General features: G+C 40.5%; 1 protein-coding gene across 1 annotated transcript; it reads left to right on the top strand.

Moving 5' to 3' along the window:
• The first annotated feature begins 12 nt into the window (after positions 1–12).
• Positions 13–8,843, top strand: LOC135333015 (activated Cdc42 kinase-like). Its single transcript, XM_064527955.1, has 11 exons — positions 13–348; positions 1,194–1,391; positions 1,876–2,016; positions 4,549–4,734; positions 4,921–5,015; positions 5,113–5,383; positions 5,547–5,647; positions 5,833–6,060; positions 6,867–7,000; positions 7,157–7,402; positions 7,655–8,843. The coding sequence occupies exons 1-11, from the start codon at positions 94–96 to the stop codon at positions 8,689–8,691; spliced, it is 2,892 nt and encodes a 963-aa protein (XP_064384025.1). The 5' UTR covers positions 13–93; the 3' UTR covers positions 8,692–8,843.
• Positions 8,844–12,847: the final 4,004 nt, after the last annotated feature.

Raw genomic sequence — 12,847 nt, 5'->3', positions numbered from 1 at the left:
CACACCAGGGAATTCCCCTTTTAACTAGAACATAGTATTTTTGTTCAGTTGTTTTATGATCATCTTTGATCTTGGTTTAACCGTCAGGGCCTTATGGCTACAGGAATTGTGCTTGAAGAAGATCAGAGCCTGTGGCAAGAGCAGACCAGACTATTTAACTTTTTGAAGCACTATGACCTGCACAAATATTTTTCTAAGTTTGTGGATAGTGGAGTGAAAAGACTAACTCACCTCAAAGATGTGGCTGTAGACGACGCTAGCCTGAATGAGATTGGACTGACCAGGCCAGAAAGAATCAGGCTTAGAAAGAAAGTCAAAGAAAATGTTGAATCCTACGGAAAGTTTAAGGTATGGTTACCATTATTTTAATAATAGACCTCCTAACCTCCCAGCTCCTCTCTCTAGCTCTATTGTAAGCTTGCTGTATAGTCTTGATGCCCCACTAATGCTATCGTCTAGCTGGCCTGAAAGCAGACTAGCTTTATCCTAAACCCTGTTTAATCAATCTTGTGTCGATTGGTACGTATACATGTACAGGAGTCCGAGATATTTAATCTTTATAATTATACTGTGGGAAGAGCTATATAGACTAATGACCAAAAGCCAAAAGTTTATCAAGATGGAATCTAAGTTATCTATCTAAGTTATCTACTCGTGAGAAAATTCCACTCCAGAGTAGATAACTTGTAAGCACATTTTGTTGCCAGTTTCGTATATTGAAAGTTATTGTAAGTGATGTGTAATGCGTTGTACACTTGATTGTTGATTAATAATCCCCAAACACTATGTTGCCTAATTTGTGTGATGAAGAGTTGAGTATGCATGCATGACACTATACATACAATCAGGGAAGCTTTGATTTGTTTGTACTGCTAATAAAGTGTGATGTATTTAAGCTTCTAAAACAACAAATCAGTAAAGTTAATGTGCAATTATAACTATGCCATTACATTATTTTAGTGAATAACAATACCAAGTATGGAATTGAACGTTGACTCGCGATCGCAAGTGAAAATGTCTGTGGAGCTGTTTTTCTTAAATTGCAACTACAATGTATTACACAATTCCTATAAATAGAAAGTAGATCCGTCAAGTCATTAATACTACCAGGAGTACATGAAGTTTCTACCAATAGTTTATAATCGTTAATTCATTATCCTTCTTACAAAGTAAATCTATTAATTTTGCTGCAGAACTGGCTTCTTGGGAAGTCAAACAGGTTTGACGACCCAGCCCCCGAGGTAGGTGGCCCTCCTGCACACGAGCCCACTGCAGTGAGGTCACGTGCAGCTTCTGTTATCCCAAAAGACCAGATACGTCTGGGAGACAAGATTGGAGAAGGGGCACACGGCTCAGTGCATAGGGGGGTCTGGTCTGATGTTCATGGCTCAGTGAGTAAAGCAAATAATTATTATGCATGCAATTACTTCTTGCTTGTGTACATAGATGAATAAGTGTGTAATTACGTTGTAACGTGAGTATTAAAGTAGTAGCTAGGCTACAACAACTGTGTATGTTGTCTAGGGGCTTCTTGTGTTATGCTAGAATGGTGCAGATCATTGTGTCTATAATAACTGATCAGTTATTGCACTATCGGTATACATGCACTTAACGTGTACTCACTATTAGTTCTCTTGGGAATTCTCAATACAAAACTACATTATGCAGTCTAGATGTTCGCGCACAAAATAATGCACACAGATATGATATGAAAAGTTCCAAATCTAACAAATATAGTGCATGGGTGTCCCGAGTGTATACACATGCAGATCCCAAATTTAGTCACTGCTAACTGGCACATTGCAATGATGTTCATTAATTTTATGTTTGCTTATATAATTATGATGACCGTGTGCCTTTTACACACACGCTTAGGTGTCGGTAGCAGTAAAGAGATTGTATGGACGGCAAGAGGTTCAGACTCAGTTCATCAAGGAGGCTAACTCCATGTGTAGTTTGGACCATCCGAACATCATCAAGCTTTATGGCATTGTGCTCTCAGAACCACTCATGCTGGTACGTATATATAAGTATAATTATATCCTACCGTTTTACCAGTATTACGAGTGTTGCAAGCGTGCACCTGCTAATGCCTCTCGCCATGTTTTTGCTTTCGCTCAAAAGTATTAGAGTGTTATAGAAGAGGTAAATAATTTGCAATGTGCTTTGATTGTTTCACAAGAAAGGGGTGTTCACAGTTACTAGTGTATACTGATCGTCTTAAAATAATGGCCTGTAGCCAAACAGTGGGAGCAAACCTTTGTCAAAGGCATAATTATTATAGTCAGTAGTCCAGCACAATTCAATCACAGAATTAAATCAACGATACTGAAGCAACTGCATGTTATTTAAATGGCCTGTAGCCAAATAGTGGGAGCAAACCTTTGTCAAAGGCACAGACTAAGAGAGAATTTAAGCACAGACAGTAGTATAGCACAGACAGTATAGTATATTATATAAACAAGCAGAAAGTGTGTATCTATCTATAACTGAGAAGAAAAGACTTGTGTACATGTATCTATTGTTACCAGACTTGTGTACATGAATCTATTGTTATCTAGTCTATATGGTATCATTTGTTTTGTGGCTTACCGGTATACGTACCAGGACCTCAAGAAAAAGAAGTAAGTTGATTCTACCACTGGATTCTTTAACATGTGGGAATGAGCACACATGCGCATTGCATCCACAGGGGAATAATTAAAGGGTGTGTCCAAAAGAGATCAAGTTCACAATGGCTACTATAGCTAGCTGTTTTAACAGATCTTTTCTGACTCTTGTAGCTAACAAAAAGCTAGCGCTTTAGTGCAAGGCTAACTCATGTGTTGAATAGAAAGTTTTTGCGAACAGATGATGCTATGAAAGATTTTGAAGGGACTGCAACAGCCGTCAATGTGAGTTAAACTAGCCTTAACTCGAGAAAGAAGCTTTAGTTTGCTAATCCACGAATCAAAATCCAAGAGAACGTGGCTAGAAGCCTATAGAAGCTGTTAGTTTTCGTCGCATTGCAACCGTTGAGCAGTTACAGCTGGAATACACACACACACACAGTCAGCTTTACCGTATCCCTCGTGCGGCTACGCCTTGAGGCATAATTAACTCTTTATTATCTCGAGGCGCGTATATCTATCGTTTTAAGCTGGATAAAATTAATAGCCTCAATACAACAATTGTCATGGTAGATTTTGTTACGCAGCTTAAATTTGAGGAACTTCGATTGCATTAATTTGTGTACATGCAGCCAAAATAGATGCATGGACACTACTTAGCCTCCTTCACTGGCCTTCAAGACAAAAGAGAAGACCTGCTGCTACCGGCTGCTTGCGCATGCGCAAAATTATTGGATATGTTTCCCGTAAAATTTCCTATATCCTGACAGAGAATACAAATTCATAATTATTAAGTTGTACACATGCATGCAGAGCTCTATAGCTAGCTAGCTAGAGACAGAGCTATAGGTTTGTTGTACAGTTATTTCTTTTTGATGGAGTTAGTAGCACGCAGTAGTATAGTATACTTTTGCCAAAGTTAGTATTAGATGAGCGTGGCCTGTCCATATATAGGCTCTTGTCAGCTCTCACTCCGTTTAGACGATTGTCATCCACACTGTTGCAGGTTGTGAGTCTTTTGTTAACATAGCAGGCTAAGGGTAGCTATCAGATGGGCTAGAAACCTAGCTTCAATCAAACTTTCTATCTACTTCCTTCAATCCATATCCGTTCGTTGTGATGTTATTGTTTTACTGACCATAAACGTTGCTATCTGTAGCCCAGATACCAGCGGATGGTTAGCGCATGTGCAAGCAGTCGATACCAGGCCCTGATGATAGTGCGGCCTGGGATCGAGGCTAGGACACTACTGTGTATTCATGCGACCTTGCAAAGCTGGGGTCCAGTAAATAATGCTCAATTTCTTTCGTTATCCAAGTCCCCAGTGAATAACCTAACTCTGCAGTACGGTAGAAACTAGAGTATGCTCTGATGATGTCAATAACAGAGCTCTATGCGCTTATATGTATCCAAGGATGAGCTTATAATGCAGTCATTTTAGAGCCCCACCCAGAAACCGGATGTTTCTGTAACGAGAGTGTTGACCCGCTAGCTAGCTAGCCATGCAGCGGGCTGGAAAGCGAGTGAGGTAGGCAAACAGGCAACCCTAACCTATGTTCATATCTCTGCAGCGAAAGACCAGATCTGGAAACAAACCAGTTTCTTGATAGTCCAAAAACGTTCACATGCAGACATAATATTGCCATTTTTGCATGACCTCTCAGGCTCTTACTTACTGTTAGCTGGAATGTTTTGCGAGCATCAAACCTCCTATGCGATTTTGATCTCTTCGCAAAAATTGTATCGCAAAGATCATACCAGGACATTACAATCTTTGCCAGAATGTAACGGTTAGATTGCTAAGTCTGCTGATTTGACTCAGTAGCAAGCACGCGCGAAACATTCTAGTAATACGGCACATTAATTTTGCCATCATTTAATTGTTAGACATACTATACAACTACACCGAGGGCTGTGCTCTATAATTATGATTTTACAGATTGAGGAGCTGGCCCCACTGGGTAACCTGTACTCTTATCTCCACAAGCATGGTGGACGACTCACTTTGAGAGGCTTCCACTCTTACGCCTATCAGATAGTCGATGCTATGAGGTACCTGGAGAAGAACAGGATACTACATCGCGACCTTGCTACAAGGAACATTCTCCTTCTGCAGGAAGACTCGGTCCGTTCTTGATCTCTGTATAGTGTACATGCATGTACGTGTATAATTATATAATCTCGTGTACATAGTACAAATGTAGGTTTTAACAGGAGTGCATGGTTTTAACAATAGTTTTACTCCTTTTCAATGTGTTTAACTTGCGTATTAGAGTTGCTAGCTTTAAGTATGTTGTGTATTGATATACAGGTGAAACTGAGTGACTTTGGAATGGCACGAGTACTGGATGATCATTCTGAAGTGTACAATCTCTCCAACCTTGGCGCTAGAATCCCTGTAGCATGGTCAGCATTTATTAGCATGCATGCACTATGTATACATGTAACAGAATAGTCGAGTACTCGAAATTGTGCGACCATTGAATTCTCTTCGCATTAACAGGACTGCAATAGAGGCCCTCACAAGTGCCAAGTTCTCCACTTCATCTGATGTTTGGAGCTATGCAGTGGTCCTCTGGGAGATCTATTCTCTCGGGGAGACACCATTTGAGGGGCTTAGTCCAGTTGAGATAAGAGACATGCTTCTGCGGGGTGAGAGATTAGGTCGACCGGAGAGGTGTCCGACTGAGATGTATGACATTATGAAATCTTGTTGGAACCTTAGCCCCCATGACCGACCCTCATTTACTCAGCTTCACCAGAGAATTGAAACTGTACGTTGATTTGCGTTTCACACGCAGCAAGTACATGTACGTACATGTATGTAAATCTTAATTAACAGTCAATAATTAATGTACATTAGTTGTATGTTTTTTTTACAATTTGGACACACTTTGGACACACTATTTGTACTGTGGACTACTTTTTTATCACTAGTGCTCTCCGTCTGTGGTTCGTGCTATTCAGTCACATGACGTCGCAGAAGATCCTTCGTATCTCTCATTCAAAACAGGGGAGTTGATCTATGTCATTGACAAGTGAGTTTGATTGTTGCCAAGCCAAACATGTTCTTAATAATTGCTTTGCAATTGAATTAGAGCATGTCAACTTTTTCATACCTATAATACGATTTGATTAGCCATAGGTGTTATTTCCCTAGAATTTAACCGGACCCTCTCACAACAATTATCATAATCTGTTCATGTGCCCGACATGTTTCTAGACCCAAACCAGAGTGGATCTTTGGGATGAGTGCAGATGGTTCCATAGGTCAGCTCTCATCAGATAATGTGACCAATGTTGTAGCTGCTCTGGACGATATAAAGGCCAAGGTCAACTCTGGGAAGGTTAAGGCAGCAAACTTGTCGATCAGTGATCCCACCAGTGTGGATCACATGATGCATTGGGGGAGGGATGGTACAAAGTGGCAAGTCAACGAACCAGACGTAGGGTGAGCAGAGACTGAGAATGTAACATGCACATGTGTAGCCTCGTTCCCAGGCCGATCTTTCTCTTAAGAACGGAAGGGAGAAAAATACGACCTAGTGTCTATTGCATGGGTGATACCGTATAGCGGGTAATTTTTGTGGGGTAAAAAATTCGTTATTTTCGTGGGTAAGCTGACTTCCACGAAATTTTAACGTAGGCGTGGCTTACCGGAACGTATGAATACAGTGCAGGCAACGAGACTAAACGAAATTTTTACTCACGAAAACCGTTTTCCAGATAAACGAATTTTTTACCCCATGAAATTATCCGCTATACGGTTGTGCGCATACACTTATTTATGCTGCAGAATCTAGGGAATCCCCTTTCTTTTTCTATCTATGTTGAAAAAGTTTTCTATGGTGAAGAAGTTTAGCTATGGCTTATGCCCTCTGTTGCGTTGGTCAAGAAGGCTTGCACACTAGTCTAAATCCAGAAGATGCTCTCATCTACCTTTACGACGGTGGTATAGTCGGGATGTCTAAGCTTGGTTCTATATAAGTCGTGCACTAAGACCCATGCAATGGACATAGGCCTTTTTTCGATCTGACGTTCAATTAGAGAAAAAACACCAAGGACCAAGGCTAGCACATGCTTCTAATGTATGCATACAGTGTACATTGTAACAATTTAACCAGTTAGTATAGGAGGGAAATTTAAGCTCTGAGTCCTTTGTTCATATAATTTGCTTTCTAGCCATTAAATTTTTATCAGTGCATGACTGCCTTCTTGTGTAGCCCTCATTGCGTGCTATATATTTTTCTTTCGTAGCATCCTGGGACGATACACACCTCCTGGTAGCTCACCAGTCACCAGCCCCAAGCAGAATGGTCACTTCTCCCCCCAACCCACCAATCCGAAGTCCCCCTATCTTCAACTAAGTAGTGCACGCAGCCCCAGTCCTAGTAAGTCCACTCAGAACATCAGACTACTCAGTTATTCACTGCTCCACACATTATGTTTTAATTGTCGTAGTAGTCCCTCAAATTGAAACTGGTCAGTATATACCTACAGAAACTACTTTTATTTGTATTTCTTCACTATTTTTATTTCCTCACTAGGTGGTCAGCAGTCTCCACTAATGAATGTAACCTCTTCCACAACGTCTGTCGTCACAATGACAACAGCGGAGTCATCCAATCGCCCCCCTTCCTCTCAGTATGCCTCCAGTCAGCATGTGGAGTCTACAGAGCCTGATCTGGGCTATGAGATCACCTATGGCGATACTAAATTCATGGGACATCAGAGATATGTGGCCAATAGAGCCAGCTATGCATCGGACCATAGCTCACCTCAGCACACAACTAGTGAGTTTTGCATTGCTGGTTGCTCATGTTCGTAATGGGTACCTGAGTTACATGATGCCTTTCCATAAGACAATGATAATAAATTCAGACTTGTTACTGATCATTTCTATTTCAAAACCTCACTTACCAGATGCTCGCTCGTTGTATTTGTGTGCTTATTTTCAAATTTTAAGTATTATAGTAGCATGTCCACAACTATAATTTATACATGTATGCACTTTGAGTATAGCTATTACTTGTTACACTGGACAGGTGCAGAGGGTGTACATGCAAGTGCCGTATCACCACTTCAACTTCAAACTCAGATATCTGAAGACAACTCGTATATCGTAATGGGCAGAACTAATCTCCCCGATCAAGATGTCGTGCAGCGGTTGTCACAAGTAAATGTTCATGCTACAATAGGGGACAGTCACGAAGAGCAAGAAGATGGATACATTCGCATGGGACCTCACTCTGTCCTAGCTGCTAATCTTCATGGCTACATAAATATTCCCCCAAATGCATCGTCACAAGGCTATGCAGTTCCTAGGACATTCGCTACCACAACAGCGGTTGACGTACATGTACAAAGAAGGAGTATTCTGGATGATGATGTCCCAACAGCAGGGTCTACCCTTCCAGATCCTATTTACCCTATGTCATCTAATGATGGCCATGTCGTATCACAGTACAGTGTGGCAGGTGCTGCTGCAATGGGAGATGCTATGATGCCTCGCTCATATCGATTTCTTAACAGCACTAGTAGACCCCCAACCAACAGCCAAAGCTTTACTAATACCGAAGACAGCACACGTCCAAGAGAAGTCTTAACTTCAATACACAGACATAGCCAGAAGGAAGTGTGGTCACCACCAGGAGAACACCAGGCAGACACTAACCCTCCTGTGCCTAAGCCAAGACAAAGCTTCTCCTCAGACCTATCCCGTCGTTCTTCTAGTGATAGGACCAACTCACAAACATCAGCTGCAGTAGGAATAACTGCTTTGCACCCACGCCCCGGCTCAAGAGTTGGTATTCATGGGAACCCAGCATTTGATAGCATCAGAAATGATCCTGAATTCTCAGACTGTGCGTCAGCAGTAATACGCAATTCATTGCAAAAACACAATAACAATTTCGAGAAGGCCAAACAGGAGATTCGTATTAACAAACTCTTGGACATGGGTATCCCGAACATTAATGAAGCGGACTGTGAAAGAGCTTTGTCACACTGTCAACAAAAAACTGACCGTGCAGCAGAGTGGCTGCTGCAGATGAGTGATGATATCGAGGAGAGAGCTCAATAGGGCTCTATAATTAGCTGTGTCTGCATTTATATATTTTTATGCCATAATTATCACGTACTATAATTATATATTCCACGTACTTTTACGCTGGAAAAATGTCAGTATATTGTACGTGTAGAAGTTTAAAAAGACTGCCTATTATTCAAAAATTATTCCGGAATATTTGGCACAGGCCTAGTCCAACCATAGATTGAAGAGTTAGACTCTTCAATCTGTCCAACAGGAGAGACAGAATAATAATTTTGTGCATGCGCCAAGAGTGCTATAATCATAGATATAATTATAGTAGAGGCTATATTAAATTATAATATGAATCTCTATGATATAAATACAGTTCTGAATAGAGTCGGCGAGGTAGACTCACAGTCATTACTTTGATACAAGGACCAGGATATAGTTCAGCATCACACATTTCCTAGCCTCCTTCGCAGCCTCTCCTTTTTCTGTTCTTTGTCATAGTTCAATAAGATAAGATACGGGACTAATTTAATTGGAGGAACAAAGAAAGAAAGAAGGAAGAGACTAAGAAAAAGGAGAGCCTGCCTTGCTAAGCCGCGTGACTGTACACGAGTGTAGACGAGTGAAAATGAACGTGGGCAATCACTAGCTGGGCGGAGCCTGACAGAGCAAAAAGCTACAGCATGCCTACGCATTGCAAACTCTAAATAAAAGCTGTTAGCATCGTAGATAGTAAGCCAGAATCAACATCGTAGACGAGGGCCGGCTTACCTAGTAAAGACTAAAGAGACTAAATATCTAAATTTAGCTCAGTTTTTTTTCCTGAGTTCAGAACAGACCCACTTGATTAGTAGATATATATAATTATTACAGCAGTATAGTCTACTCTAGTCTTTCATACTTTCTCTACTGACTCTAAAGGTCTCACGAAGGCTGACTCTACTGCACTGTACTGTACTGTTCATGTTCATAACAGATTATGTTCCTGGTAAATGCGCGCTCCAAGTACTGTGTGGGAGGACAGTTGTTGAGGTTTTCTCTCGCCCATATATGCTTGTTAAAATTTGTCTACGTCAGTAGGGGATCACGCGACTTAGCAAGGCAGGCTCTCCTTTTTCTTAGTTGCTTCCTTCTTTCTTTCTTTGTTCCTCCAATATTTCTCTTCTGTGACAAAGCTAAAGAACAGAAAAAGGAGAGGCTGCGAAGGATCTAGGAGGCTACACATTTCCCGAGGTGAGTTGTACAACTTTATCACAGCAAGAATATATAGATCGAACTGGATGCAGACTTAAAAGCTTTAGTACACATGGTGCAAGCAGCTACATCAATGGGTTGAAATGTAACGTACTGCATTTGTGTAAACGGGCCTTATCCCAGGTTCTAATCTGGTTCAGAAATGCGTTAGGTTTAGCTAGCTGTGAGTTAACACAAAGGGGTGATTCTGAGGTGTGTGATTCTCAACTTAGCTATGCCTAAGGCATATTTCAATGCTTCCTCTACACTGTAATCACTCTCAAGCAACCATGGCTACTTCCTAGCTCAAGATATCCCCCCACAAAGTTTCATACCTTCAAATTCACAGCTAAATACATGTAAAATAGTGCTACATGGACCTCTGATGAAATTAGGTAAATGATGTAAACCATACATTTATTTACTATGGATAATGTACATACATACTAGCTCTGCAAGTGCTTACTGCAGTTTTTTAAAGAGTTTCTAGTCATATTTTCATTCGTGGATTTGCAAAATAATGCTTCGTTTTCGAGTTATGCCTAGTTTAGCTTACTTGGAATGCCATTGCAGTCTTTTCAGAAGAGTACTAGATTAACTTGTCCATGGATCGAGTGTTACTACTATACTTGTAGTTATCTCTGCACTATAACTCTAGCTATTGGTATATATAGCTGCAGGAGTGAGAAGAGAGCTGCCTAGTCTCGCGACCAGCCCCGAGTGTTTTCTTGAGAAGATTTCTTGGCGTGTTAACCGTTGCGGCCAATTGGAGGCAAAAAGAAGTTAACTTGTTGCTACAGTTTCCAGCAAGATGCAACTCACAACATAAATTCTGTAAGACTATCCCCATGCAGAAGATCACAGAAAGAGAGAGAAGTTCCAGGTAGTTGCACAGAAGCAAGAGCTGAGTTGTAGATATTTAGCTTCAAGGATGTCTCCTATACTAATATACCTGAAACCAGCAATCCATATTTAAGTGGCAGTACTGCAAATAAGATTTGATTTGCATCTTTTGCTCTGAGAACTGAATCCATGATACCATTGAGAATCTTAAAGCATATAACTGCCTAGCTGGTTTCAGCTCAGTTTAGATCATTCCAGTATATATAGTTGCTATAATTATAGCTTCTCTTCTATTTCTGCATAGTAGATCCATTCTGATTTGAGCACTGAGCATGGAGGACTCTAGATCGAGTTTCTCAACTACATCATTTATTTGCACAACTGTGGTTTTCACATTATTGTAACACACTGTGGTCATACTATTATTTGTGACCACTATTAGTAATTAGCTACTTGGGCGGTGCACAACTGTGATATAGGAAGTTCTCCAGACCTAGTTTTAATCGGGGCTGGTGCGATACTAAGAGCTGCAGTTTATAACAAAGCTTGCACCGAGGCACTAGCATCTACAGATCGAATTGTTAATTCCGTCTCATTCAGCTGTGCCACATGCTGTGGAAATAATGTCCTTGAGATCACATCCCGCTATCATAGACGGAAAAACTAGTTATGTCCATGAATAATATGATTTTGAGGCTACAGACGGAAACATTATAGTTATGTCCATGAATATAATAATTTTGAGGCCCACAATAGGCGGAAACATTATAGTTATGTCCATGAATATAATAATTTTGAGGCTCTTATATCCCACAATAGGCGGAAAAAGTCATTTTGTACAAGTATGACAAGATTCACAATACAACTGTTAATCATACTTGCGGAAACTAATACCACAGCGCCATGAAAACATGGACAGAGGCATTATGCACCACATGCAGATGTTTGTAAACCATGCACACAATTTGGAATTTTGCCCAGTGAAGTATAATAAAAATATTTTTTCTCCTTTCGTACGCTATAGGATTGTACCCACAAGTGCAGCAAGAATGGCTGCTCTGTATCTCTTAGTTCTGAGTGAGTTCAATCTCAGGTTGAAGTAAAGATCAGGCTGGTGCACCTGGACTCACGTTTTTTGCAATGACAAGCTAAAACTTCCCTATAATTATACTATAGACCATAATTATAACGTTACGTATGACATCAGACAGTAAAAAAGCATCATGTGGGAATACCAATTAACCCAAAAGTTAGTTGTAATTATTTATGTGAAGCCATAATTGACCACATGTTGGTTGTCGATTGCAAGTTGTTACAGCATGTATTTTTCATATCTATAGGTTTTGCAGTTTCTCACTACTCTGGCGCTTTTGCAACGAGTACACCGTGTAAGTTTTGAAATTCTCAGTTGAATGTGCTTGATGAAGCCTAAATACTTTAACAGTTGCAACTATTTCCTGTTTCTTTTGCATGTCTCATAGTATCCATTTATGTAGCATCTGCTTATGGAACAGACTTCTATCTTGGCTTCATGCCTAATATTGGTGGTGGTGCCTTTTCATCAGTCAGGCTGTTGATCGGTACAGCTGCTACCTCGTCGGTTGACTTTGTTGTAGAAACACTAAGTGCCGATACTAGCATTCCAATGCAGATTGATGGAGGTACCATATCTGCAAGTTCCTCTTACACAGTTGCTTCCGATATTGAACTAGAAGTGTTGGGCTCTAGCGATCGGAACAAGGGAATTCATGTGTATACAACTGGTGATGAACCTTTGTTTGTTATTGGAGAAAATTATATAAATGGGGTTAACCATGGAGTATTTCTTGCATACCCTTGCCTGCAACTGGAACTTGCTAGAGAGTACACTTACTATGTATTCTCGGCTGAAGACTCATCAGGCTTTGCTCATAGTCAATTTCTTCTTGTTGGATGTGAAAATGAAACTCTTTTTGTTATATATCCAACTCAAGATGTAAATATTCCAACTGACCTTCAAATAGAGAACGCTCCAACTGTATTGGTATCTACTGGCTCATTTAGTTGGCAACTGCGTCTGAATCAGATGCAAACTTTGCTCGTGAACAGTCATGAAAATCTCACTGGCACAAAAATCGTCTCA

This window comes from Halichondria panicea, chromosome 3 (genome assembly GCF_963675165.1).
Source record: "Halichondria panicea chromosome 3, odHalPani1.1, whole genome shotgun sequence".
Lineage (NCBI taxonomy): Eukaryota > Metazoa > Porifera > Demospongiae > Suberitida > Halichondriidae > Halichondria > Halichondria panicea.
Note: the sequence above shows the minus strand (reverse complement) of the source record. Positions and strands in the feature narration are given on the sequence as shown.

Bases quoted from the DNA above. Each gene is read 5' to 3' on its own strand.
- LOC135333015 (XM_064527955.1), top strand. From the start codon at position 94: ATGGCTACAGGAATTGTGCTTGAAGAAGATCAGAGCCTGTGGCAAGAG. The intron at 4,735-4,920 runs GTCCGTTCTTGA...ATTGATATACAG, and splicing joins TCCTTCTGCAGGAAGACTCG to GTGAAACTGAGTGACTTTGG. The intron at 5,384-5,546 runs GTACGTTGATTT...TTTTATCACTAG, and splicing joins TTCACCAGAGAATTGAAACT to TGCTCTCCGTCTGTGGTTCG.